The sequence below is a fragment of the Urocitellus parryii genome, chromosome 3 (genome assembly GCF_045843805.1).
Source record: "Urocitellus parryii isolate mUroPar1 chromosome 3, mUroPar1.hap1, whole genome shotgun sequence".
In the NCBI taxonomy this organism is placed as follows: Eukaryota; Metazoa; Chordata; class Mammalia; order Rodentia; family Sciuridae; genus Urocitellus; species Urocitellus parryii.
In genome coordinates, this window is record NC_135533.1 from 219,085,030 (window position 1) to 219,112,860 (window position 27,831).

A 27,831-nucleotide genomic window follows, 5' to 3' on the forward strand; every position below is an offset into this window, starting at 1 on the left:
TGTACTCCGGGGCGGACTGGATTTTGAGTGGGCGCGGAGCGACGCACGCGTGGCTCTCCGCACAGCATAGGGAGACCTGCCCCGAGGACCGGCAGGTTTTCCAGCCGGCGCTTTTAGACTGTGCCAGGTCCCAAGGGGATCTCTCTAGTCAGGCGCGCCGTGGACAGCCCAGTCACCGCAGGGGCCTGGGACCCAAGATGGCGAGGCTGTGCCGCGAAGGACCTGGCGCCAGCGCGGGAGCAGCTTCCAGAGGCCGCGATCAGGGCCACCCACGCTCTCCAGCTCTCTTGTGTCCCGGAGCCGGGGCCCGCCACCCCCCGCGGCCTCGCGGCCGTAGGCCTTTCTGAGCAGGCACGCCGCGGGCAGCCCCTCCCGGGGTCCCTTGCGGCGGCGTCCCGGGGGCCTCCGGGGGCCTCGGAGCAAGATGGCGGCGGCGGGGTCCGTGAGGCGCGGGCGGCGACGACCGCGGCGCCAGTGAGGGGCCCCGGGCGGCTCCGGGCCGGGGCCCCGCCGCGGGACGGATCATGCTACGTTCCACTGGCTTCTTCCGGGCTATCGACTGCCCCTACTGGGCGGGGGCGCCCGGGGGGCCCTGCCGGCGGCCCTACTGCCACTTCCGGCACCGCGGGGCCCGGGGGCCTGGCGCGCCCGGCGGTGGCGGAGCGGCGTCCGCCGCAGCAGGTAATGCTCGCTCGCCCACCGGGTCTTGGCTCCGGGCCTGGGTCTGGACCGCACCGCCGGGCCTGCCCGCGCCCCGGTTCCCCGCCCAGCCCCTTCCCCACCCGCTCGCGGGCCGCGGTCCCCCCGCCCGGCGTCCCGGGCGAGGGTCTGGGCCTCCCTGAGCCTCCCCTCCTGCGAGCCTCCTCTCGGGCAGCGGCGCTGTGAGCAACGGGCGGACGCGCCCTCCGGGCCTGTCGCGGGGCGGGGGAAGCGGGCCCGCGCCCGGCCGCCGGGCTTCCCGCCGCTCCCCGGCCCCGTGGGCTTGTGGCAGCCCTTGTTCACGTCCAGGACCCGTCCCAGCCGCGCCTCTGGTGACAGCACCGCTGTTTTCAGTAGTTGTGTCCCGAGGGTCGTGGAGCACTTGCTGTCTGTCCAGCAAACAGGGAGTAAGTCAGAATCCACTTGGCTGGGACGGGCGCGGCCTTCCAGGGAGTGCCCTGCTCTTCGTTGGGCAGAGGACCTGGGTGGACTAAGTGTCGCACCCTCCTGTCATGGCAGCCTTTGAGCGCTGCGAGGGGTCAGCAGGGTCTCTTGTGAGAGGTGGGAGATGAGGTGAGACTTGGGGCACTGTGAGGATTTGGACTGGAGCAGAGGAGCAGGGCGCAGGCGCAGGCTGGGAGCCGGGATCCAGCATAGTGTGGTTCACACTCCTCCTGGTGACCTCTGTCTCTCTGGAGTGGCTGTCGCCTTCCCTCGGGTCCTTATTTCTTCAACCACAGGTTTCTTCATCCAGTGTTGTTTTCAGACATGTCTCACATTCTCCTTAAGGTAGTGATTTTTGGGCTAAGGATCTTCTGACTTAAAAAGAGGAGCACTCTTGCTAGGTTAGATCTTGGATCTGTTTTCCTTTGTCAGAGAAAAGAGAATGGTTTTCCGTTTCTCAGGTTTCCCATGTAGCTCTGCCAAGAGGACCCACACCTGCACCCAGCAGTCTGCAGTGCGTTCCTGGTCCAGCTCTGCACCTGACACTTGGCACCCTCGCTGGGCCAGAGGTGATGGATTCAGAGCTGCATAAGATGCAGGTCTCCTCTCAGGAACTTGCTGTTTCCTAGCACTGTGGAGCTAGGAAAGTTGGTGTGCCCACAGATACCGCAGCCAGAGGTGGGGATGGCTGGGGAGTGCATGTGGGAGGCTTCTCTGTGGCCACGAGGCTCAGTGTAGTTTCTTGACTTCATCTATGTTCTTGCTGGTCTTATGTGATGTTCTGCAAGAGCAGCCTGACTTAGTTTCCTCACTGCTCCCTCAATCCACAGACACCCTCATTGTGTGTGTGTGTGCGCACGCACACACACACAATTCTAGGGGTGGGACCCAAGGCCTTGTACATGCTGGACAAGCACTCCACCCCTGAGCCACACCCCGCTGTTTTGGCTTTCTGAGTCCTCTGGGCATTGCTTTCCAGCCTTCTGAAGTCAGGGGTGTTGATTCCTCAGGTTGTCCCTTTATGCCATGACAGCCTTTTGGTAAGTTTCTTTTGTTTCCCAAAAGGCCATTTCTTTGAGTTCCTTTGGTGATGTTCTGTGTGCCCCACAGTCCTTCGGGGAAACGCGTCTGCTTACCCAGCCAGCTGCTGCATTTCCATTTTGCTGGTGGAGAACGAATAGCCTTGTTCCAGTTTCTGGTAGGGAGGAAGTGTCCTTGCCTTCTAGAAGGCACCTTGCCCCACCTCAGTTCAACCCTCACTTTGTTGGCTTGTTTTGGGTACCAGGGATCAAACCCAGGGGCACTTAACTACTGAGCCACATTCCCAGCCCTTTTATTTTTTTTTTTATTTTTATTTTTTTTAAAAACCTGCCATAGTTTGGATTTTTTTGTTTTTTTGTTTTTTTTAGAGAGAGTGAGAGAGGAGAGAGAGAGAGAATTTCTTAATATTTATTTTTTAGTTCTCGGCGGACACAACATCTTTGTTGGTATGTGGTGCTGAGGATCGAACCCGGGCCGCACGCATGCCAGGCGAGCGCACTACCGCTTGAGCCACATCCCCAGCCCCCCAGCCCTTTTAATTCTTTAAAAATTTGAGACAGATTCTCACTAAGTTCCCTAGGATCTTGCTAAGTTGCTGAGGCTAGCCTTGAACTTCCCATCCTCCTGCCTCAGCCTCCCGAGTCACTGGGATTACAAGAAGTGCCTGCCTTCAGGTCAGCCTCTTTTGCCCAGCCTTGACAGTGTCCATCTGGACTCTGTAGAAGAGTAGAGGAAGAGGCAGCCCTTCTGCTGCCCTTTGCTTTTACCCAGCAGGTGTCAGTTCTTTGTGACTTCCATTTTGGTTTTTGAGCCCCTATTTTTTGCTAAGCACTTTTGTGTCCAACTTTGCTTCTGCAACAAAAGACAGAACAAACTCATGTCCATGTTCACTTGGCCTCTTTGGGGGATTCCATGTGGACAGGGCAGTGGCTTCCTGGAACTGAGAGCAAAATGGAGGTAGAAGTGTGAAGCCAGTATCCACCCTGGAGCACTGTGGAGCTATAGCACTGAGCTCAGCTCCTTAGATCACCATGGCCTTGATCTAGGTGCTCAGGGGAGAAACCAAAGCTGAGGGAAGGAGTGCCTTATCCCACAACGCTGGGTTTCTGTTGGCGACTAAAAGGCTCAGGGTCACTCCAGGAAAACTGGACTAACTGGGCTGCGCAAAATAACCACACAAGAGACACAAATACCTTTTTCTTTGGGGTCACTGTGACGGCTCCTCTGACCTTAAGGGTCCGCAGGAAGAGAGAGCAAGAGCATGCGCTGACCCCTTTTATTGAGGAAAAGCCATTCAAATGAGGCAAGGGGTCAGGTTTCAGGGGGCTGATTCTGTCTTCATGATGTCCACTGTCAACAGATTGACTGACACCTGGGTAGGCCACACCCAAGGGCACAGTAAAAGAAGGGGACACACACAAGGCACTTCCATGCAAGATTCTACCCTAAACCGGGCAAAGGGATATATTACAAAGGAACAGGTGAGCATAGCTCCATCCATGGGCTGTAGCAAGACACACCCCTGCACTGTCCCTCGAACCCAAGAAGGGTGGGGAAAGCTCTGTCACATTTCTGTGTCGGAGCGCCTCAGCACCCAGCCGGGGAGTGTGACTCAGTCACGTGTGAGGTTGGTCTCCCATACCACAACTGCCAACAAGGCTGGGCTTGGGACCTCAGGGAGCTGTGGGCCATCTGAGGTGGGAGGAGCATCATTCCTGCTGAGGACTAGGGCTCACTGGGGCTCTGAGACAGGCAGGAACTGGCCTCAGGGGATGGCAGCATCTGGAGCTCTGACTTGAAGGGCAGGTGAGACGGTATTCCTGGGTCAGAGGGACAGTGGCCATCCTCTGAGTATTGGGCTCTTTTAGGACTGGCCTGGGGGCTGGGTGGGGGTGGGGGGCAAGAGGACCCACCTGACATCCCTTATGTGCCCCAAAGCCCTGGCTTCCCCACTCCTGCCGAAGCTCCCCCCAGATGACAACTTCCTTCTGAGTGAAGGAATGGGTGAGAAGAGCCACGACAACAAGACTGACTCCAGGGTCTCTGGCGGATTGTCCCTCTCTGGCCTCCACCACCACCAGGGAGAGTGCTGTCCAGCGCAGGTTGGGCTGTGAGTGACAGCCATAGGTAAGAGACAGTGCTTCAGCCCTTGAGGACCTCTGGTTCTGGTCTGGGGTGTCAGGCTTAGGGGTGAGTCTAGTGGGAATTACCAAGAGTCGTCCTGGGCTCAGGCATTGATAGCACATATTCCAAGGAGTGTGTCCATGGCGTCAGAGACTTGAGTCAAGTGCAGAGAGCCTTCTAGAGTGCTTCCCAGGACTGTGCTTTCTGTAGGGAATAGGATTGGGTCAAGCAGGGCCAGAGAGGAGGGAGGGGACCAAGTCAGGGACTGGGTGTGTGGTTGGAGCAGAGGTGCCTCAGACCACTCCCAAGTAGCAGTCAGGGTGCTGAGGTGCGACAGGGCCTTGAGCTCCCTGTGCTGGCACTGCAGCCCTGGCCTTGGGCGCATCTCCTGAGCCAGGCCAGTGTGTGGCCAGGCAGTGTTCCTTGGGGTTCTCGCAGTGCGTGCTTGATTGGGCTCTGTGTGTTCCTGCACACAGAGGTTGTAAGGATCGTCTCCATTTCACAGATGGCAGGGGAAGCTCCTTACCTGTGCATGTGTGTCAGTGGGTAGGAGCCAGGCTGAGTGCAGCAGTGAAGACCCAGTGCTGCCTGCTGTCTCCCCCAAAGTCTTGCTGCCAGACCCCTGACACCAGGAGCACCTGGTGCCCAGTGGGGGGTCAGGCATGGTACTCTGCCCTGGGAGAGACAGAATTACTGGACTTGTGGGAACACACACTTGCTCTTAGAAAGTTGAGTGTTCCCTGGAGGAACTAAGCCCTGTATCTCCAGGGATGCCCAGCCAGGCAGGGCTGAGGTCAGGGAGGTGGTGGCGCTTCTCTGCTGTCAGAGTGGGGTCTTCCTCTGTGAGCTGGCTCAGAACAAGGAGTGGGGCCTGGCAGCAGTACCATCCCTAAGGCTGGGTCCCTCTGGGCTCTCAAGTGCATTGTAGGGCTGATATCCTGCCATCTTGCGTCCTCTTCTCAGAGACCTGACATGCTGGGCACTCCCAGGACCCAGTTCCTCCTGGAGAGAGAACTGCTTTAGACTCCCTCCCAGGGGAAGACCCAGTTCTTGAAGAAAACCCAGCAGAGGGCAGTGCTGCCACATTAGGAGGCTTGGCCAGGACCTGGGTGGGGGTCTTCACTAGCTGGTGGTCAGAGTCAGGTCAGCTTGACCGCCTCCTTTGTGGTGGGAGCTATGGAGCCCATTGAAGGAGCAGTTGATAGTCTGGACGTCAAAGTCAATTTTCCTGGGTAGGGAGGGCTGTGTATCGTAGGTGTGCAGCAACATCTCTGGTCTTCCCTTAGTTGATGACGGTGGTACTCCTGCCCCCCCAGTCAGGACAATCACAGATGTCCCAGACACTTGCAAGTTATTTGATGGACAGAGTCACCCTGCTAGAGAACCCCTGGTTGTGTTTGGATTTTCTTAGGGAAGGCCACTCTATTTTCTCTTTAAGCCTCTTCCTGCCCAGGGAACCTAAATCCAGCATGGCCAGGCCTGACTCCAGAGGCCTGGGACACAGCTTTACCCCACCTAGTGGAAGAGCCACTGGTCTGACCTCACTGCTGGCTGGCTCTGGGGTTCTCCCCATCTCTGGAAGCTGGGGTAGAGGTAAGGCACCAGGCACCCTGTGAGCGTGGCAGGGCCCAAGCCTCCCTCCCCGCAGCTGCACAACACAATGTGGGTTGGCTGCCTCTGTTGACCCCATGCTTTTACCACCCTGGACTGGGCCTGATATTCATTTTAGAAATGCTAAGGAGCACAGAGAAGTCAAAATGCTTCTTAATCGCCACAGGATGGCTTTGGGTTTGGTGTCTCTGTAGAGTAGTCATGAGCATGCCTCACACGTCGCACTGGATTCTGTTGTTTTCTGAGGAGTTTCCCTACTGGGGCCCCCCTGGATAGCCGGGGGGGCTGTGAAAACTGCCTTCTTGGCCCATCCCAACCTGCAGCTGGACGTCCTGGCTTGGGCTTTTAAAATAAGGCTTCCTGCACAAGGTCACTTGGGCATCTTAGGGTCCTCTGCTTAGTGTGGATCAGTACAGCTGGGATCTCAAACTGCAACCCTGCCTCCCTGGTGAGTCCTGGGCCATGTCTGGGGACATTTGTGGCTATTACAACTATGGGAGCTCCTGGTCTGGAGTGGATAGAGGCCAGAGTTGCTGCTCAGTACCCTACTGTGCCCAGTGCTAAGAGGACACCTTGTTCCAGTATGCCAGCATCTGGCCAAGGGCCTGTAGAGGCGGCAGAAGCCATGAAAACATTCTGTCCCCCAGCCCTTGTGCTCAGGCTGGGGCCTGCTAGGGTCGGTGGAACCACCTGTCTGCTGGGAGTTGCCTAGAGGACCTGCAGGTCCTGAGTGCTCACCCAGTCTCAGCCCTCACAGCTCTCCTCCTGCTCCAGGGACTCCAGAGGAAAGGAGGTGTGGCCCTCAGTGACCACAGAGATAGTCGAGTCCCAAGTGAAGGTATCTTAGCTTGGCTTCTTGTGGTGGAGGGCCTAGCTAGGCAGGGAGGTGGGCCTGTCCCTTGCCTTGGTTGTCTCCTGCTCAGTGGGCATGGGACATGTGTGTACCCTGCCTGTGCAGGCAATAGGTCTACCCAGTGCAGGGCAAGGGTGTGCCCCTCCTCCACCCTCAGCATCCCCTGCACCTGAGCAGCAGTGAGGAGCAGATGGCTTCAGGCTGAGTTGGGGTGCGCAGTGCTGTGCTTACTCTTTAAAAGCCGTCCGTATGCAGTAGGTTGCTGTGACCCATCATGCAGGAAAAACTGAAAGACTAAAGGGGATCAAGAGGAGAGGGAATTGGCTGGTCAGGGCAGATGCCAAGGAGGTCCTGGCACTTCACTGAATATCTCTGGCTGACTGCCTTTCCCATCTTTCCTTGGTGGCCCAGTCCCGGGGGCTCTTGGGTGGTCGCTCACTCTTGGAGGAAGTGAGTGTGTGCACCAGTAGTCCTAGGGTGGGTTGCCTGGGCCCTGTGGTGCCCAGCAGTGCTCCAGAGGCCTCAAGGAGGGGATGCTGCTGGCTTCATAGGGAAACTGCCCTGGTACTTCCTACCTCAGTGTGCTGGAAGGTCCAGACCTGGGCACACACACTGTGGGCTGTAGTGCCTTCTGTCACCTCCAGAGCTTTCCCTGGTGCTCCCCTGGACTCGGTAGGTATTTGTGGGACAGATGGAGGGAAAGGGATGACAAGCATAGGGTGGGGACAGAAGCACAGACACAGTCCAGTCTCTAGCAGAGAGAGAGAGAGAGCTGGCACCCGGACTTGCAGGGAAGTCAAGTGGGTGTCAGGTAGTTACTGATCTGGCTTTGAAAGGTGCACTCTCCCAGAGGCTTGCCTGGGGTCTGGAAGCGGAGTGGGGGTGCACCATTTAGGATTCTGGACAGGGAGGCAGACTACCAAGGGGCCTGGAATGTTCTTAAACTCTGCTTCAGAGGGGCTGGCTCCTCCCAGGAGGTCAAGTGAGGCAGCCTCAGTGCTGCTGCTGCCCAAGGGCCAGCAGGGCTCACCATTGGCATGCTGACTTGTGACCTGTCCTTTCCTAGCACAGGCCCTGGAGGGCTGCTGTGGACCTAAGTCTGCTCAAAGTCGGGGGCAGGGGTTTGTGTGCCAAAGATGGGGGCCTGAGAGGCTGGTTAGCCTTCTGTCTAGCTGCTGGGAGCTGTGTATCAAGGCTGGGGATGTGGCTCTGTGGTAGAGTGCCCCTGGTTTCATTCCCCAGTGTGTGTGTGTGTGTGTCTCTCTCTCCCCTCCCTCCCTCCCTCCCCTCCCCCCCTCCCTCCCTCCCTCCCTCCCTCCCTCTCTCTCTCTCTCTCTCTCTCTCTCTCTCTCTCTCTCTCTCTCTCTCTCGCACGCGCGCGCACACACACACACACACACAGGAGTGTCCCTTGTCCTTTTGGTGTCTCCTCAGAGGGTTGGGGCTCTGGTTCAGTGTTCCACTCATTCATCTGATTATCCACAGGTGCTTGCACTGGGCCTGCCTGGTTGAGGCTGGGTCCTGCTGCTGGTCCAGTGGATTGCGCTGCAGGCTGATGGTGGCTCTGCCGGTTTCCAGGGAAGGGAATGTTTGGGGGCTCTGGGACTGGCTTCCACTCTAGGCAGGTCCTGGCAGTGCAGCTCATATGCTTGTCCCTCAGTTCTGGCACAGTCTGCTTGTCTGGGGAGAGCACCCCCCACTCCCCACAGTGGCTCTGAGGCCTCAAAGAGCAGGCCAAAGGAGGTGGGGTGAGGCCAGAGTCTTCACCTGGCTCCCCTCGTCCCTTCAGGTGTGCCTTGCATGTGGGCACATGAAGCTGGCTCCCTGGGGAGGGTCTTGGACAGCTGGAGGAAGTGGCTGGAGCAGGGAGGGAGTGGGGAGCTCCTTGTGTTGGGCAGACTGGGCTCTGTGGTTGTGGTGGAGGAAGATGGCCAGCTGGAGGAGTGACTGACGGGGTGGGCTGTCTCCCTGGAAAGCCAGCCCTGTGTCACCCAGCACCTGCCTGCTGTGTGAAGAATAAAACCTCTGGTGCTCATTTGTGACCCTGACATGTGGGCACAATTTTAGAAGACACCGTGGCCCCATTCCTGGAACAAATAGCCTTTGAAACCCTGGCCTGGTAAGGCTTCCGTGCTTGTCCCACCCCAGCTTCCCTGTGAGCACCTGGGTCCTAGGCGTTGCTAGGCTGAGGGTAAAGGAAGGTGGCCCCAGAAATCCCTACTGGGATTAGGGATTTAGGATACTGGAACATTGCTGGGTAGGAAGACTGGGGCCTTTATATTTCCAGTTCATTTATTTGAGCCATGAAGATGATTCCTGCCTGTGATGGACTACTGGGAGAGGAGGGAGCAAGGCAGAGAAGAATAGGCCCCTCCAGCCCCCACCACCAAGACACATTCCAGGCCAGCCTCCCCTCCCCCACTGTCTGCCTGCCCTTTGCTTCAGGAATCCTTGGTGGTTGGAATGGCCACCTTGAGCTCTTGTTGTGACTACATCTTTGTCATCACACATCATTCTGTGAACATTTGTGGGCCCTTCTCAAGCCTGAGCAACGGACATGGCTGCCTGCTGGGCATGGAGGGGCAGCCCAGCAGCCTGTGTAATAAATGAGTGTCCAGGGCAGCTCTTGTGTTCTCTGTCCTTGCCTCAGGAAACTAAGCATCACCAGTGACTTACAGTCTGGCTGGGCAGTGTTTTCCAGGTCAGGACCTGTGGCACTGCCTGCTGGGAAACCCTGCCATCGTTCTGGGGATGGCCTTGGGGCAGGGAAGGCTCCCTGGGAGGGGCAAGTAGCCAGCCCGGGCTTCAGGGAGGTTGGGGGCACTTGTAAGGCTTGGCACCCTCCTCACTGGCTGGGCCCTGTTCTGGGTGCCCGTGAATGGCCTTCTCCAGTGATGTGCAGTGCCTGTCACTCCAGGCGTAGGGTACTCTCTGGAGTCAGTGACCCTGTCGCTGCAGTGGGGCTGAGCTCAGAGGGCCCTGGGCATCCAACATCCAGGGTGGGACATGAGGATGTCCTGCATGTGGTTGGGACGGGAGGCCCCTGTGAGCCAACACGGGCCTGGGAGGACAAGTGGCGGACTGCCATAGGGACCTTGGGCTATACTGTCATCCACTGAAGTAGCCTTTGGGGGGCACTGTTTGCCAGAACATTTTCCTGGGAAAATCCAGAGTTGGTGGGTCCTCTGACATGAGCCAGTGGGCAGCTCTGGGGACTGTCCTTTTTGAGTCCTTGGGCTACCCAGGTGGCTTCCTGGGTCTGGGGCAAGACCCCGTGGCCAATAACCCTTTGACTCTTTGTGTCCCAGCAGAACTCAGAGGGGAGGCCCTTGGCTGCTTCCCTTGGTGGGCCCACTGCCTTGTGAGGGTCAGTGTGGTGTGACCACCACCTGAGTGCGGAGCTACCCCATGCAGTCTCTTGGCCTTTATCAATCTTTGGGACTCAGGCAGAGGCTGAGAGAGAAGTGGAGGTGGGTGATGGCGGGCCTCCCAGGCAGTGAGGGAGACCTGGGCTCAGGACCCAGGAATGCTCCCTCCCACTCCTGCTTCCGCATCTGTGACCTCAGCTTAGGGCATTTGCAGGAAGTGGTGAAGGCAGAGCTCTGGGGAGGTACTGGGAATTCAGAGGAGTTTCTGCTGTCCATCTTCTTGTAATTTTCAGAGTCCTCTGGTTATTCTGAATGTAGTTAGAGTTTGGGCCAGGCTTCCTGGGGGACCCAGGCCCCCATTCAGAGGCAGGTGGTACCCTGGGCAGAAAACCACAGCCAAAGTGAGGTTGGGAGGGATGGGGACCTGTGCCTGGTCCTAGATCCAGTGCCCAGGGCTCCAGAAGGAAGCACCACCCTCTTGCAGGTGTCCAGCCCACTTGGAGCTCTGTGCCTGGGCACCTCTAAGGAACTAGCGACAGGGCCCCTGAGTCAGGGCTGGGTCTTGCAGAGAGCTGGCCAGGTGGTTGGAACTCTAGCAGGTGGAGCCAGCTCTGCCTGGGCCAGGAGGGAGGCTGGGCGTGGGGCCTTGGAAGGGACATCCCTGCAGTCACTGCCAGAGAGGCTCTGGCTTGGGGATTGTTGGGGCTGTGTGCCCTCCCTTCCTGGCCCTGGTGAGATGGGGAAGAAGGGCACAACCTAGAGGAGCCTTAGGCTTTTGAAGTCACTGTTGTCAGTTGCCATATCCCTACTCTGAGAAAAATGCAGTTAATCTTGTTTACCAAACAATGCTTACCTCTCCAAATCCCTGAAGAAGTTCTCATTTGCTTCCACCTGGATTAGTTCTCACAGATGGAAGGTGCTATCCAAGTTCTCACAGCTGGAAGGCCATCCCACCTGGGCCCATCCCACCTCAGGGTCCCCTTTTTAAATTGTGTTTATTTTGCCAGTCTTGGTGGTGTATGCCTGTAATCCAGTGGCTCAGGGGGCTGAGGCAGAGGATCACAAGTTCAAAGCCTGCCTCCGCAATTTAGCAAGGCCCTAAGCAACTCAGAGATACCTTGTCTCTCAACAAAATTATAAAGGGGGGCTGGGGATGTTGCTTAGTGGTTAAGCACCCTTGGGTTCAATCCCTGGTTTAAAAAAAAGTTTATTTTGCAGCACTAAACCATAACTCAGCCCAGGCTCCTCCTTTTGATGTGTCCCCCAACCTCAAGTGCGGAGGTGAGCCACAGGTGCATCAAGTAGCATGCAAAACATTTTCCTAGGCTGACCTGGTGGCACCCCCCTGTCATCCCAGCAACTTGGGAGGCTGAGGCAGGGAGATTGCAATTCTGAGGCCAGCTTCAGCAATTTAGCAAGGCTCTAAGCAACTTAGTGAGACCCTGTCTCCAAATACTAAAAAAAGGCTGGGGATGTGGCTTAGCAGTAAAACACACTGGGTTCAATCCCTAGTACCAAAAAAAAAAAAAAAAGAGAAAAGAACAAAATTCAGCCCTGTGAGGGAGGGTCCAGGGGCGGAGGGGGCAGTGATACCTTCTGTATTGGGGCTCCTAAGCCTCAGGTTACCACTCTGTGGGCCCCTGTGCTCAGGTCTGAACTGCAGGTGGGCTACAGTCCAACTCTGTTAGCTGTGGCTCTGCCTATGGACCTGTCTGGGTCAGGGCATCACTATATGGTGTCAACAGGGGGACTTGGGTGCAGGGATGAGCTTCAGTGCCTGGAGGAAATAGATGGTCAAAGGGGATGTAACTGACCTTGGCCCCGCAGGGCAGTTGCTTTACCCTTGGTACAGTGCTCCTGGAGCCCTCCAGCTCACATCATTGGTCATCATTGGCCTGCACTAGAGTGTTCGGCTGGGGCTGGTGGAGCCAGCTTAGGGTCTGAGCAGCTCTGACCCTCCTCCACCCCTCCCTCTGGATGGAACCCACTTATTTGTTTATGTATTTATTTTGGTACTGGGGATTGAACCCAGGGACACTCAGCCCTTTTTTTTTTAATTAATATTTATTTTTTAGTTTTAGGTGGACACAATGTCTTTATTTTACATTTATGTGGTTCTGATGATTGAACCCAGTGCCTCATGCATGTTAGGCGAGCGCTCTACCACTGAGCTACAACCCTAGCCTCAGACACTCAGCCCTTTTATTTTTTATTTGAGACATGGTCCTGCAGAGTTGTTTAGGGCCTCCCTTAGTTGCCTGTGCTGGCCTCAAACTTGTGGTCCTCCTACCTCAGCCTCCCAAGTAGCCAGGATTACAGGCGTGCATCACTGCACCCAGCTTTTCCTAGGACCTTTTAGGAGTACCTTTCTCAGTTGGGCAGCTTCTGGGAGAACCTTCCTGGCCTGACCTAGGCAGTGGCCTCTCCTTCCAAAACACAAGATGTCTAAAGTCCTATCTCAGTGGCTTTGAGATGGGCTAGAGAGTGGTTTCCGTGGTGTGTGCTTTGTCTGGCCCCAGGCCTTAGCCTGTGAGTACTGTATCTGCTTGTAATCCTGGTGACTTGGGAGGCTGAGGCAGGAGGATCACAAGTTCAAGCCAACCTCAGCAACTTAGTGAGACCTGTCTCAAACTAAATAAAAAGGGCTGGGGATGTGGCTCATTGGTTAAGCCCCCCTGGATTCAATCCCTGGTACCAAAACAAAACAAATCCCAGGCCTTGATCTACTCTCTCAATATACTCGCCCTTCCCCCTGCCGCAGCCTGAAGGGGTAGGGCAGCTGACTGGGCAAGAGCAGTGGCCCTCCTGGTGCAGTCCTGTCCTCTCCTCAGTGTATGAGCTCACATTCGGGGTGCTCAGCTCCTTGGCCCTAGAGATGGGAGTGCCCCACTTATACCTGAGCAGAGGAACAGGGCAGCTGCACTTTCTGATCCTGGTGCCCCATCCCTCAGCTTAAAAAAAAAAAAAAAAAAATTAAGAAGCAGACAGTGTCTTGGTACTGGAATTCTGGCCCAGAACTGGTACTGGGCAGCAGCCTATCTGTCCACTTTTGCTACATGGCTCCACGGCTTGTCTCACTTTTTTATCGGCCCGTCTTAGACATGCCTGTCAGCACTGTATACAGAATAAATGAAGACACCATTGTACTGCTGTGCACAAGGGCTCCCGCCCCCTGAGACCACTGGCCAGCTGGCAAGATAAGGACCTGTGGCAGCCTTGTTCCCATCCTTGGCTTAATTGTGTTTGTGGAGAGGCTTTGAAGGGCACAGACTGTGCTCGCCCTGACCACCCTCCACTCCCATTGTCCTTGTCTTTCCCACAGCAGTGTACCTTGGGGGTGGGACCGAGTGTGCTCTTCAGCCCCAGGTGATGGCACTCAGGCTTCCAGGTCCACTCCTTTGTTATTTTCTGCAGGTGGTGCCTCCAACTGTGCCTTCACATCTGTCTCTTCTGTGTGTCTGCAGGTGGGCTGGGGTGAGCCTAGGGTGCTACAGGCTGCTCTCCAGAGAGCCCCTCCCAACCCTGGGTGGCAGCAGGGCTGTGGCAGAGCCACTTGCTGCTCTGGACAGTCCATCTCCGGCACTTCATGTGGTGGCCTCCTGGCTGCCCATTCTCTTCCTGTTCCTCTCAGTAGTGTCTTCTCTTTTTTTAAATATTTTTTATTTGTTGATGGACCTTTATTTTGTATGTGGTGCTGAGAATCGAACCCGGCGCCTCACGCATGCCAGGCAAGTGCTCTACCACTGAGCCCTAGCCCCAGGAGTGTCCTCCTGACAGCTGGGTGGCAGGCAGCCCCTGTGGAGTGAGCAGGCTGGATCTTTTGTCCTGCTAGTTGGACCTGTGTATCTTCTCCCTTCTGTCTCTCGACTTGTGGTCATCTTTTCCATGCAAGTGTTTTCTTTTTCAGGCTATGGGTTTCCTATGGCTGCTATAACAAGTTATCACAAAATCAGTAGCTTAAAACCGTATAGACTGCTGGGAATGTAGCTCAGCAGCTGAGCGCTCGCCTAGCCTGTGCACAGCCCGGGTTCAGTCTCCAGTATTGCAAAAATAAATAAATAAACATTTGTCCTCTTGCATTTCTGGAGGCCAGAAGTCCTAAGGTCCAGGTGTGGCAGGGTTGGTCCCTCCTGAGGCTCCAAGGAGAATCTGAGCCCTGCCTTCTCCAGCTTCTAGAGGCCACAGCCCTCAGCTGGCCAGCCATGAATGCGGTCTTCCAGTCTGTCTGACTCTCTGCCCCATTCATGGTGTTTTTCAAAGTGTTTGAATGTGTCGTGCTTTTTCTTTTTCTACACAAATGTGATCACCAACAGACCTGTTTCCTTCACACGTCTTATGCAGGTGTGACAGGACAGTGTGCTGAGTGGGGACTCTTCCTCCACCCCGAGGTGGTTGGCGCTGGGTGCTTTCTTGGCTTTCACTTTCTCCCAAGTTAGGGCTGGCCTAGTGAACTTTGCCATACGCAAAAAAGTTTGTGGGAGCTGGGCAACTTGGGGAGACCCCAGCTAGAAACAAAAAAAAAGCTGCACACAGTGGTGTGGGCCCATAATCCCAGTGACTTCCAAGGCTGAGACAGGATGGCAAGTTTGAGGCCAGCCTTAGCAACTTGGCAAGATCCTGTCTCAAAGGGAAAAGGACTAGGGATATAGCCTCTGGGTTCAAATTCCAATTAAAAACAAAAAAGTCTGTGGGAGACACTGGGCCTTGTGACATACTCACACCACTGGGTGAGCGGAGCCCAGTTCCCATGGAAGGCCTCACCCTTGTGTCCACTGCCAGAGCTGGTTGGTGGCTCAGCCCAGAGCCTTGAACTGTCGGGCTGCGTGGCCCACTGCCCAGGTAGCCTGGTCTGCCATGTCGCCTTTGCATCGTGAACTCAGTGTGTAAATTCCTTGAGCGGAGCTGGGATGTCTCTGGGACATGCTGCTGTTGGCAGTTGCCAGGATCTTGCCTGCTTCCTACCCCTCTGCATGGGCCTCAGTGGGGGCTGCTGGGACCTGGGCCAGAGCCTGGAGTCTGGTTAGTCCCAGGAGGGCTGGCTCTGCTCTCCCTGCCCTGTGGAGGCCAGCATGCGGCAGCTCTTCAGGCCTGCTCACCGGCTCTTCTCTCCTCTCTCACTCTCAGGGCTTGGCTATGATCCATACAACCCCGAACTGCCCAAGCCTCCAGCACAGAGGGAGAATGGCGCCCTGGGCCGGGGGGATGAGCCCCGCTCGGACATCCTGGAGCTGGAGCTGGTCAACCAGGCCATCGAGGCTGTACGCAGTGAAGTGGAGCTGGAGCAACGGCGGTATCAGGAACTACTGGAGACAGCCCGCGAGTACAGCTCCGCCGAGTACAGTTCCACCGGGGCTGCTGCCCTGGCCCCCTGCGGTCCTGCTACCAGCCCCACCTCAGCCCTGGACAAGGATGCCTTCCCGCTGCCCTTTAGCTATACCTCTAGCAGCCATGGCCTGCTGACCCCTGATGCCAGCTACCAGCCCACCCCTCTGGCCACCCCTGCTGAACCTGGCAGCAAGTATTCCCTGGCATCTCTGGAGAGGGGTCAAGGCAAGGTGGGAGGGGGCAGCAGCGCCCTAGAGTATGTTCCCAAGGCTGTAAGCCAGTCCCGGAGGTACGGCCGTCCTGTGCCCAGCAGCAAGTACGTAGTGGACAACTCCAAGCCGTCCACTGACCTAGAGTATGATCCACTCTCCAATTACTCAGCCCGGCATCTCAGCAGGGCCAGCTCCAGGGATGAGAGGGCCACCAAGCGGCCCCGGGGCTGCCGTGGTAGCGAGCCCTATACACCTGCTCTCAAGAAGCCCTGTGACCCTTTTGGTGGCTGCGATGCCAGGTTCTCAGATTCTGAGGATGACACCACCCCAGCTGCAGCAGAAGAGCCAGCCACAGCCAGCTCCCCTGTGGCCGAGGCCAGTCCTTCCAAGGCTGGGACAAGCCCCAAGAGCAAGATCCCTGGGAAGCCATCCCCGAAGGAGGGCCTGGAGCCCGAGGAGGGCAGTCTGCGGGAGACCAAGGAGATGGCTGTTCAGTGCGACGTGGGAGACCTCGGGCAGCCCCCAAAGGGCCCAGATGGGGTGTCCCCAGCCAAATCTGGCTCCCTAGCCAGGGCCTTGCAGGGTCAGGGTGGCCCGAAGGAAGGCATACCCAAGAAGAAAAGTGGGACCCCACTATCCCTTGGCCACAAGGACAGTGCCCGGAAGAAAGACAAGACCAAGGACAAAGACCGAGGGCGGTCTGAGAAACCAGGTGCAGAAAAGAAGAGCCTACAGACTGGCAGCCCCCGGCATAAGGCCGAGCGGCCAGAAGGGACCAAGAAAAAGCCATCTTCAGCCACCCCAGTGGCCAGCTCAGGGAAAGGGAGGCCCACCAGTGGGGGCCCCCGGCCCCAGGACTCTCGTCCCAGTCCCCACCAACTGCCAGACAGGAAGGGTGGCGGGAAGATGCCATCGGGGAAGCTGGTAGAGCGCAAGGCCCGCTCGCTGGACGAGGGTGCCTCTCAGGATGCCCCCAAGCTGAAGAAGCGGGCCTTAAGCCACGCCGAGCTCTTTGGGGATGAGAGCGAGGAGGAGGGCCCTGGGCCCAGGGCCCTGCAGGTCCGTCCCCCTGCCCTCCCCAGCCTCAGCTCAGACTCAGACTCGGACTCGGACTCCAGCCTGGGCCTTACCGCCCCGCAGCTGCCCAAACGTCTCAAGGCCTCCCCGCCCCCCTCCCCTGCATCTTCCTCCTCCTCTTCCTCCTCCTCCTCCTCAGGGGCTGGGGAGGATGCAGAGGAGGATGTGGACTACTCGGCCCTGGAGAAGGAGGTCGACTTTGACTCCGACCCCATGGAGGAGTGCCTGCGGATTTTCAACGAGTCCACCAGTGTGAAGACGGAGGACAAGGGCCGGTTGGCCCGGCAGGTGAGGGGCACCGGGCAGTTGCAGCTGGGCTCCTGGTCGGGCCAGCCTTGGGGTTCAGTCCTGGCCCTGCGGTACTCAGCCCTGGCGAGGGCCCTGCAAGGGGACGTTCCGCCCTACAGCTGTTTCCAGACGACTCGAACCTCAACGACTGGTAGAAGCTGCTCCTTCAGCACTGGCCTCTTAACTCATTTAAAATTCAGGAACCCTCGGTGGCCGCCTGCTGCCCCCCCGCACCCTCTCCAGAAAGAGGACCTTGGCTTACAGCCCGCCCAGCCGGGTTTCCGCGGCAGCGTTTGGACTGACCGTTCAGACTGACCGGCAAAGGGGTATCGGGCCCAACCCGCCCCTCGCCCTGCCCCCCTTGTCCCCTACCCCTTGCTTCTAGCCCCTCTCCCCACTCTGTCCTCTCTTCTCTGACTTCTCTCTCCTACCCTTCCTTGCCTCTAGCCCCTCTCCTCTCTTCCAGCCTCCCCTGACTCTGGTCTCTGTCCTCCTTTTCTCTTGGTCCTTCCCTCACTCCCCCAGAACATTAGGGATTCCTGGTTCTCTGGCCAGCCCTGACTTTTCTGGGCCTCCTCATCCAGTGTCCCCACATCAGCCACCAGAGGGAGCTCTCCTAAACCAAGTTGGACTTGGCTTGAGCCCTCCAGGTACAGGCCTCCAGGGCCTGTCTGGAGTCATCTGGTTCTCAGTGCCTGAGCTCTGCCCCCATGCCCTGCAGGAGCAGGAGAGGTGGGACTGGGCTCCTGTGGAACCTGCTGCTCCATCCAGGACAAGGCCTGGCTCTGGGGCCTCAGCTACAAGACCAGCGAAATGTCCTGCCTGCCCCAGGATCAGGGCCTGGAAAGGCACATCCTCCACTCGCTGGAGGGTGGTTAGAGGCAGGGTGGGGAGGAGGGCATGTGCCCGTGTCAGGTCCGTGAGGCCTGGCGGAGACATCCATGTTGAGGAGCGGCCGTGTGTTTCAGCCCCCCAAGGACGAGAAGAGTGAGGAGAAGGGGCATGCCGGCCTGACCACTCTGTTCCCAGGGCAGAAGAGGAGAATCTCGCATCTTTCCAAGCAAGGCAAGGAGGTAAGGGCTGGCATTTTGGTCCTGGGTGGAGACTCTCGGGGGAGGAGGGCGTAGCCCCTTTATCCCTGGCACCTCTGTGGATGTCAGACCCCTTGTGTTCCTGTCCAGGGAACTTGGCAGACTTGTTTCAGCAGCTGCTGTGTCCTGGGCGAGAGGTGCATTCTACCCACATAATGTCCTCAGATTCTCCCCAACGCTGGGCAGGTGTCACAGAGCAGGGGAGACCGCCATGAGTCCTGGCCCCAGTGGGCTGTGACCTGGTGCAGATTGCCCTACCTGAGCCTTTGCTTCCTCTCCTATAGCCATGGGGGACAGTGAGTTAGCACTGGAAAGCCAGGGTAGAAACCCTGGCTCCAAGGTCAGCAACCAGGAGTTCCAGTGGCTTCTGTCATCAGGCCCTTCCTGGGAGGAGGGGCCAAGGGATTCAGGAAGCTGGAGACCAAAGGAATTTTTTATCAGGCAGGATTGGATTGAAGCATTGCCCTAATCAGAGGCCCAGGGATTCCTGCCCCACCCTGCCTGTATATCAGGACCCAGTGGCATGGCCTTGGTACTGGGGAGGCTGGAGCCAAGAAGGCAGGTCAGGCAGATGCTTCTGGACCTCGGGCAGTGTGAGCTTGGGGGCCGAGTCTCTGTGCTGGTCCCCTGCAGAGGCTCAGGGGTGACTGGAGGGGCTGCCTACCCATCTTTGGAGCCGCTGCTGCCTTGCTGGCAGCCTCCCTGGGGCCACCTGCTCTGGGTGCTCCAGACAGGCAGCCAAGCCCCGGGATGTGACTTCATCCAGGCGGAGCCCCCGAGGAGGGGCCCAGCGGTGCCCCCAGCCCGGCTCCCGACTGCCCAGGAGGTGTGCTACAGGCGGGCCCAGCAGATGCAGAGGGAGTCAGCCAGCTGGCTGCAGGCCGCCCCCCGGCCAGCTGAAAAGCCCTCCTCCGTCCACATCGCTGCACCTGGCGAGAAACGGAGGATCGCCCACACCCCCAACCCCCGCTTGGCCACGGGTGAGTCCCCGCCCCAGCCCTGGCCCTTGCTGGGGGGAGGGTGGGGGAGGAGGGGCTTGGGAATGTTTCTTGTTGGGTACAAGAACAGGCAGAGCCCCAGGGTCACTGGCCTGGCCACCCTGTACCACTTAATGACCTCGAGCACTGCCCTGGGACCTCAGTTAACCTCTCTGGGGATGAGAGTCTTCCTTACTGGACCATCTTCATTATCCTCCCTGACCCAACCACCCTGGGATGTTAGAGGCCAGAAAACCAGTAGGGACTGGTACCAGGGTGGTACCAGCTCTAGCTCCTGTGGCTCTGCATCTGGCAGGTTCTGAATGAGTGGGTGTGGGCTCTCATGAGTCTCTGCAGCCATTTTTGCTGGGGTGGGTGGACTGTGTTTCTCAGGGGGCACTTTTCCCCATCATGACCACACCTCAGTGGGCAGGTGGGCAGGACATTGAAAGGGGAGACAGTCCTGTTTTGTATGAGCCTTTTCATCTCTGGTATCTGCATCCAGGAGGTCACCCTGGAGGCAGGTGACAGGTGGAATCACCTGGAGGACTCCTCAAAGTAGAGATTCTGAGCTGGGCACAATCATGGCTCAGTGGATAAGCACCCAGTACCGAAAAAAAGAAGAAGAAATGCAGCTTCTGCTGGGTGGGGTCAGGGAAGCCTCAGCACCTGCCAGGAAGGGAGGCCCTTGCTTGGGTTTAGAGCCCACCTTTGGAGCAGCCTGGTGGTTGGAGGCCCTGCAGGTCTGCCCGTCTTAGGGGCCCTTGCAAATCCAGACTCCCTGCAGCCTTGGGTCCTGCCCCATTGCCTAGGACCTTCTAGAGAAAGCTCTGTCTGGGTGATTCTAACTCTCCCCTCTCCAAAGCCACTGGGTCACCACACTCCTTCCCAAGTTGGTGTCTTCCCTGGGTCTCCTACTCATTTTTGATGCGTTGAGGGCAGAGCTGTCACAGAGCATCCTGGGCAGCCTGGCACTCCAGACACTGTGCTCCCCACCACAGGGCTGACCTGAATGAGGAGGGGTTCGTGGGTGCTTGAGCAGCCCAGGGTGTGCACTGCAGAGCCTGGAAGCTGCTAGCACCGGTCAGGGGTGGATACTGGCTACAGAGGCTCATGCACAGCTTGTCCACAGCTCTCTTCTTCCCCTCCTCCCTGGGGGCTGGCTCGAGCAGCCCTGGGTACCTCCCAGGTCAGGTGGGGCTCACGTGGCCCTGCTTCTCAGATAGGATGGGCAGGAACCATTCTAGGGCCACTGTAGTCCCAGCTGTGAAACCCCCACAAAGGGCCAGATGGACTTTGGGGAGAAGCTGCCCATGCAGATCCTTAACACGAGAGTGAGGGCATGTACCCCAGTGTGTGCCCATGTGCCCTTCCGCAGTGTCACTCCGGGTTCAGGGCCATCCAGATACCCAACCTCACAGACCCATGCCTGGTCTAGCCACCCTGAGTGACCAGCCTCAGAAACAGCCCCTCCCCCGCAGCCCTGCTCTCCTCCAGGGGCGGGAGACTGTTTGGTTTGTGACCTCATCAAAGGGACAGGCAGAACACAGAGGCAGTGCTGGGCAGGCTGGTGGCTTGTCATAATGACTGGCCGGGGCCGTCCCATACCCTCTGGTCCTTTGCCCAGGAGCCAGGGCGTCCTCCTCAGACGTCAATGCCTCGGAGTCGGGGGCCGGAACATGTGGCAGAGGCCCAGTGTGCCCCTCGCCACTCGCCAGACCACCCCGACGGCGACGTTGCCTGAGCCGGCCTCCGCAGCTGATTTTTGTTTCCCCGTCTCAATGGACTTACCAGAAAGCAGATAGAGCCTAATGCCATTTCGCAGCCCGAGCTCTGCGCCCCGGCCGCTCCCCCTGCACTCAGAGATGCACGTCCTGCTGACTCTCAACGACCGGAGCTGCCTGGTGCTGCGCAGCTCGGTGATGGGCCTCCTCTCTTCCTGTACTCACGTCCCCTGTACCCCGCCAGCCCCCACAGGTGCCAAGAGGACCCTCTCGGCCAGCAGCAGCCAGGCCTCCCATGGCCCTGAGCCTGGCAGCCAGCCGCTGAAGACGCGCACGCTGTCAGGGATGGCGTCCAAGACCACCACCACCATCACCCCCAAGCGCGTCGCCCACAGTCCATCTCTACAGGTAATGGGCACCAGCTGGCTGCCAGCCACAGGTCCCTGTTGGCAGCCTCTCCATCCCGTTCTCTGACACCCAGGAGCATGGTCTTCATTCTTCTGGGTTCCCTCTGTGAGGTCTTTTGTGCCTGTGTTTTTGTTTTATTTTTGTTCTGTGTCTTTCCCTCTGCGTGTTCAGTTAAATACTTGGGGTTTACGTTTTAGAGTGGATGAACTCAGAACCTTGGGCATACTGGGCAAGTGCCCCATCACTGAGCTGCACCTCAGCCCTCAGGCACTCTTTTATCTTTAATATTTTATTTTTCGTTTGTAGATGGACACAATATCTTTATTTTATTTTTATGGGGTGCTAAGGATCAAACCCAGGGCCTTGCACGTGCTAGGCAAGCGCTCTACCGCTGAGCCCCAGCCCCGGGCCTCATGCACTGTTTTTAGAGAACTTCTGGGTTTTGGAAGTCTGAGCCCCACTTGCCCTCCACACTCACGTGTCTCCGTTGCTGACACTGTGTGTGGTGTTTCTGTCCCAGCTGGTGCCTTAAATGCACACTGCCGTCTCTGGCATCCATAGTGCACGGCGGGGCTCGTGGTGGGTAGCATGATGTTGAGTGTCCACCCCAGGATCCTCTGTTATTTCTCTTTTTTCTCCAGAGTCTAAAGAAACCCATTATCCCAAAAGAGTTTGGGGGCAAGGTCCCCACCGTCATCCGCCAACGCTATCTCAACCTGTTTATTGAGGAGTGTCTCAAGTTCTGCTCATCCAACCAGGAGGCCATAGAGAAGGTAGGGGCCCCAGAAGTGACTGTCCTGTTGGCTGGCTGGGCAGGGCTGGTGGCTGTGGCTGCTGTGTCTAGTGGCTGGGGGCTGGGACAGTCACCAGACATTTCCCTGGCTCTCAGCCCTCTCTCTGGTACTGAGACCTGACTGGTCCTGGCAGCTCCCTGGTTACCTCCTGACCTGCTGCTGGGGCTCCAGGGTGCCTGTCGGGACCTGAGGGCTGAGTGCCGTGTGTCCTGTCCAGGCGCTGAATGAGGAGAAGGTGGCCTATGACCGCAGCCCCAGCAAGAATATCTACTTGAATGTCGCTGTGAACACACTCAAGAAGCTCAGGGGCCTGGTCCCCAGCACTGTGCCTGGTCTCAGCAGTAAGTTCTGGGGGCAGGGGCTGTATGTAGAAGATGCAGGCTGTCGCCTCCATCAGAGGGACTGGGAGTAGGGCCTGCAAGGGTCAGGCAGCCCGAAGCCCACCAAGATCCCAGACAAAAGCCTCGGGGAAGCACAGCACTGCCAGGCTGTGGCTGCCTGCGCTCGGGCTGCTGCCTGAGGTGGACCTGGCCTCTTCTCACTATTAACCACCCGCCTTGGCAAGTGTGGCCTCGGAGCTGAGGGGCCACCCGCTAATGGAGCCGCTCACAGCCTCTTCAAAGAAGAGGCTCTGGCGCCCGGGCTGTGCTCTGTGCATTAAGCTCTGGGGAGGAAGAAAGAGCCGGGTTAAGACATTTCATTACTGCCTCTCGAGAGGGTGCATTAAGCAATCAGCTGGCGTGTCCCCAGCTCGCTCTCGCCTCCCCCGCTGGCCTCCAGGCCCCCCTGCCTCCATTAGCTTCTCAGCCCGCACTCAGAGGTGTCTGGTGGCCTTTGCAGGCCTCCGGCTGTAGCAGCACAAAGCCGTGGAAGACCGCTGGATGACTGTTCAGCCAGCCCGGCCTCCCTCTCCCTCCAGGGAGGGAGAGCCTCTCCTGGGGGCCTCCGCCCCGCACAGAGCTCTCGTGGGGAGGGGCTGCCTGGCACAGCCATGCCTCCTGTGGCTGGTCGAGGCCCTGTGGGCAGTGGGGAACTGTCCTGGAAGGGCATTGAGGCACAGGGAGCTGGGTGGCCGCCGGGGGAGCAGTTTGGGGTGCCCAGCCAGCACTAGACAGATGTTTAGTGCACCCCTCTTCCTCCTTCACCCGCTTCCTTCCAGAAGCCAGTGGCCGGAGGGTCGTGTCCCATGAGGTGGTGCTGGGGGGGAAGTTGGCAGCCAAGACCAGCTTCTCACTCAGCCGCCCCAGCAGTCCCCGGGTGGAGGACCTGAAAGGTGAGCGGGTCCCTCCCAGCCTGGCCACCCTCCCAGCCCTGGCCAGGCTGCGTGGGCTGACAGGCCGCCGTCTGCAGGGGCCGCCCTATACAGCCGCCTCAGGGACTACCTGCTCACCCCCGAGCAGCTGCAGGAGAACGGCTACCCCTTCCCCCACCCCGAGCGGCCTGGCGGTGCGGTCATCCTCTCAGCGGAGGAGAAGAAGCCCAAGGACCGTGAGTTGCCTCCCCTGCCTGGGTGGGTGGGTGGGTGCAGAGGGCAGGGCTGCCCAGCCCTCACCCTGCTCTGGCCTCTCCACTCAGCCTCCTGCAGAGTCTGCTGCCGCTGTGGCACCGAGTACCTGGTGTCCTCCTCTGGCCGCTGCGTCCGCGAGGAGGAGTGCCACTACCACTGGGGGCGGCTCCGGCGGAGCAGAGGTGAGGCCCACACCCAGGCCCCACCCACAGACCCCACTGGGGCCCTGGCTGCCCGGGGCAGAGCCTCGCTGGCCACTCCCTGACCCCCTGCTGGTTTCCTTTCCTCCTCCTTTCCTGTAACAATGTCCAAATGCCCGCTCCTTGCCCCCGCTGCCTCTGTAAAAGTAGAAACGCAGAGGCTGTTGCCACCCTGGGAACACAGGGCTCGTCCTGTCCTGCTGTTCCCAGTTCCACTTGGTCTAGTCGTGCGGGCCCCAGCCCAGGCTGCTCCCCCTGCCTCGTGCTGCTTCACACCTGCCGGCACAGCCCGCTGTAGGCCCTGTCACTCCTGCAGGCCTGCGTGGTGCCCATGCCTGCTGCTTCCTGGCTTCTAAGCTGCTGGGGAAGGACCCAGTCGCTTCCAGCTCAGCCCCTGAGTTCCCCGTCCTCACTGCATAGTAGGGCCTGGCTGCCACACCACAGAAGGGGGCTGGCATCCCTCTGCTAGGAAGCCCTGTCCTGGCACGGGCCAGCCTGGTGGTGGAGATGCTGGGACACCCAGGCTGTGCCCCTGACCGCTGTCTCTCCCTCAGTGGCTGGGGGCTGGGAGACGCAGTACATGTGCTGCTCGGCAGCCGTTGGCTCCGTTGGCTGTCAGGTCGCAAAGGTGAGTCCTGCCCTGGCACCCACTTGAGGCTCTTGCCTTCTGACTCTGGACTGGTTTGGGGTCAAGGGACACATTGCAGCCTGGCCTCAGGTCCTGGCAGATGGCCCAGTTAGCCAGCCCTTACCAAGGTGCCATGGAGCCCAAGTTCCCAGAGGTCGAGGGCCCAGCCATCCTGGGAGCCCTCCCTTTGCCGTGTCTTCTCAGCCAGCTCCCAACCGCAATCCCGGCTCAGGCTGAGGGTCACCAACTGGCACAGAACCTACCTGACGTGGGGTCTGGTCTTCTCTACCACGAATGGGCTTGAGGGTGAACACAAGAGCTAAGCCTGCCCAGCAGCCCCTGGCCTGGGGGCTCTGTCCCTGAGCCCCTTTCCCTACCCCCAGCAACACGTACAGGACGGCCGGAAGGAAAACCTGGAAGGCTTTGTGAGGACCTTCGAGAAGGAGCTTTCAGAAGACACTCACGCAGGAATCTACGCCCTGGACTGTGAGATGGTGAGTCCTCCTGTGGATACAGGCACTCGTCACAGCCTGTGGGGCAGGAACTTGAGCCAGCTGCAGGTTTAGCACCGCAGCCAGGAGTGGAGCCTGGCCGCACCGTGAAGTGCAGTCACCTGAGGCAGGGAGGTGCCTGCCCGGGGCGGCTCCCAGGTGGGCGTGCCCCAGGAGTGCTGTGCTTCCCGCACACCAGAGTGGGCCCAGGGTCCCTGTGCCTCTGGAGGCAGGGGGCTTGCCCTCCACTGAGCCCTGTAGGTCTCTTGCCTGTTTCCCCATCTGTAAGTGGGGCTCTGCCTCCACCCCACAGGCCTCTGGGGGACGAGGCTGTGTCTGAGGCCTGTCCCTTGGCTCCCGCAGTCTTACACCACATATGGCCTGGAGCTGACACGCGTCACAGTGGTGGACACAGAGATGCGTGTGGTGTATGACACCTTCGTCAAGCCCGACAATGAAATCGTCGACTACAACACCAGGTGTGGCCCAGCCCCAGCAGCAGGAACCCCAGCTGGCAACTGGTTGCCAGCCACTGTCCCCTCCCCACCACCTGCTCAGCCCAGGGTCCGTTCTCCCCTACTCCCACCAGGTTTTCAGGGGTAACAGAGGCTGACCTCGCGGACACAAGCATCACGCTGCGGGACGTCCAGGCTGTCCTGTTGAGCATGTTCAGCGCCGACACCATCCTCATTGGACATAGCCTGGAGAGTGACCTGCTGGCCTTGAAGGTAGCACCCATCTGGATTGTGCCCAGAGTCCCTGTGGATCTTTGTTCTGGGCCCCATGGGATGTGGGGGTGCATCTGCCCAGGTCCTGAGGTACCCTGCCTGCCCGCCTGCCCACAGGTCATCCACAGCACCGTGGTGGACACATCTGTACTGTTCCCTCACCGCCTGGGCCTCCCCTATAAGCGCTCCCTGCGGAACCTCATGGCCGACTACCTCAGACAGATCATCCAGGACAATGGTGAGTGGCCTGCCCTGGGGGCCCTCTTCCCCGGCAAGGGCGAACAGTAACCGTGTCTGCCCTGCAGTGGACGGGCACAGCTCCAGCGAGGACGCCAGCGCCTGCATGCACCTAGTGATCTGGAAGATCCGAGAAGACGCTAAGACCAAGCGATGACTCCCGCCCGCCCACCCGCCGCCCACCCACCTCTCCTGCAGCCCCGGCCCGTCCTTAGCCCCAGGCCTCTTCCAAAACAGTGCAATAAATCTCGAGAGCTAATGCTGTGCGCCTCGCCAAGACACGGAACCCAGAAGCGGGACGAGCCAGCGCCATGAGAGAGCAGAGCGCAAAGACAAACCTGCAGCCCAGCCCCTGCCGTGGCCCCTCATGCCTGTCCCCACGTCCTTGCCCCCCTCCTAGGCCTGTCCTGTCTGAAGACTGCTGCTGACCAGGACAGACCCAGCCCCTGCCAGGTTCCAGTTGTATGTCCAGGGCAGTGGGACCTGGCCTGTCCCTGCTCTTCGTATGCGGTGACGTGGTCAGGGCAGGGCGGGCTGTTGTGGGCTTGTTTGAGACAGGGGTTCTTTTTTTTTTTTTATTTTGTATTGTTATTTTTATTATTATTAATTTAAACCTGTTGACTTGCACAGTTACCTCCCCCACCGGAGGAACAAGGCCCTGGTGCGGCTTCCCTCCTGGGGGACAGGGGCAGGCTAGCCAGACCCGAGCCAGTGGCCCGGGTGCCTTTCACAAAGATCCAGCCCAGGTGGGCCTGGATGTCCCGCTCTGGGCTCCAGAGAGCTCCTTGTGCTTGGGTGGCTGGCTTCCAGAACCGCCTCCCCTGCCCATGTAGACTTCCGTGACCTCTGAGAGCCAAACCAGCCCCCAGGGCCCGCCAGCCTCTGGACACTGTCTTCCCACCAGAGCCCCGCCCTCCTCCCCATGGGGTTCTCTGTACCCCACTCTCTCCCACCCTGGGCAGGGACAATAAATGTTTGTATGGATTTTAGACTCCATGGTCTGGTGGTGCTCCTGGTGCCCAGCAGGACCTCCGCACACACCCTGTGGGGCCACCATCCCCGGGGCCAGGTGAGGAGAGCAAGTGGGCCTTGTCTCACCTTCATCAGATGGCCTCTCTAGGCCCAAGCCATCCCTGCTTGAGGACCCTGTCCTGGAGCAGCCCTGGAGCTTGCCTGGGTGTCTTAGAGCAGCCGGCCCCACTTCCCGTCCCCTGCCTGAGGGACGCTGGGTGAGGGTAGATTCAGCCCCACCTTGCCTGCTCTGGGGGGTGCGCTGCACACACGGGCCCCTGGATTGACGGAGTGACGCCTGCTCCTATCTGCGGAAGGCCTGGCCCACCGCGTGCCTCTCCATCCCCTGGCCAGGAAATGCCAGCTGCACCAACTGTGGCTGAGTGGCCCCATCTGTGACTTGTGCTGGCTGGCTGGGGTAAGAGGAGGCCCAAGGCCATTAGGCCCTCAATTGTATGTGTCTAACAAGTCAAGCTGGAGAACTTCTTGGACCAGGAGACAGGGGGCCTTCAGCTTCAGGGCAGGGTGGAGGTAGCCTGCCATCCTGGTCACTTAGGCTGTTGAAGGCCAGGAGAGTAGGGCCGAGGGCTAAGGACATGGAGGCCACTCCCCCAGCACTTTCTGTCCCCAGCCCTGGGGTCCATGCTGGGGTACCTAGCCCTGTGGGTGTCCTTAGTTAAGTCAGGCCATCTTCACCCTTGGGGCCTGTTCTTTTGACCAAGTTGACTGTCCCCCACCTTCTGTAAACAAGGCATTTTCTAAATAAATGGTGCCGATGTATTCACAGAAGCCCGTGTCTGTGTGATATCAACTCCCTTTCCCCAGGGTGCACGTGCTGCCCCAGGGAGGTTGTGGGCAGTTGGGGAGCTCCAGAGGCTGGCCAACAAGCAGCTGATAACTGAGGGCCAGCTCCTCTTCTGCCTGCCAAACTGGTCTGTTGGCCCTGGAGGCCTCAAGGCCTTTGCACACCTGATCTTCTGTGCTTGGGAAATG

The 27,831-nt window shown here is 58.7% G+C and overlaps 1 protein-coding gene across 1 annotated transcript; it reads left to right on the forward strand.

Moving 5' to 3' along the window:
* The first annotated feature begins 437 nt into the window (after positions 1 to 437).
* Rexo1 (RNA exonuclease 1 homolog) lies at positions 438 to 27,586 on the forward strand. The gene is made up of 16 exons (XM_077796635.1): positions 438 to 681; positions 15,265 to 17,042; positions 18,011 to 18,115; positions 18,900 to 19,113; positions 21,079 to 21,242; positions 21,884 to 22,015; positions 22,254 to 22,377; positions 23,196 to 23,309; positions 23,387 to 23,524; positions 23,612 to 23,725; positions 24,298 to 24,371; positions 24,755 to 24,865; positions 25,226 to 25,341; positions 25,452 to 25,590; positions 25,708 to 25,828; positions 25,896 to 27,586. Exons 1-16 carry the CDS (start codon positions 525 to 527, stop codon positions 25,982 to 25,984), a joined length of 3,690 nt encoding a protein of 1,229 aa, XP_077652761.1. The 5' UTR covers positions 438 to 524; the 3' UTR covers positions 25,985 to 27,586.
* The last annotated feature ends 245 nt before the right edge of the window (positions 27,587 to 27,831 follow it).

Bases quoted from the DNA above. Each gene is read 5' to 3' on its own strand.
- Rexo1 (XM_077796635.1), top strand. From the start codon at position 525: ATGCTACGTTCCACTGGCTTCTTCCGGGCTATCGACTGCCCCTACTGG. The intron at 25,342-25,451 runs GTGTGGCCCAGC...TACTCCCACCAG, and splicing joins ATCGTCGACTACAACACCAG to GTTTTCAGGGGTAACAGAGG. The intron at 25,591-25,707 runs GTAGCACCCATC...GCCTGCCCACAG, and splicing joins GTGACCTGCTGGCCTTGAAG to GTCATCCACAGCACCGTGGT.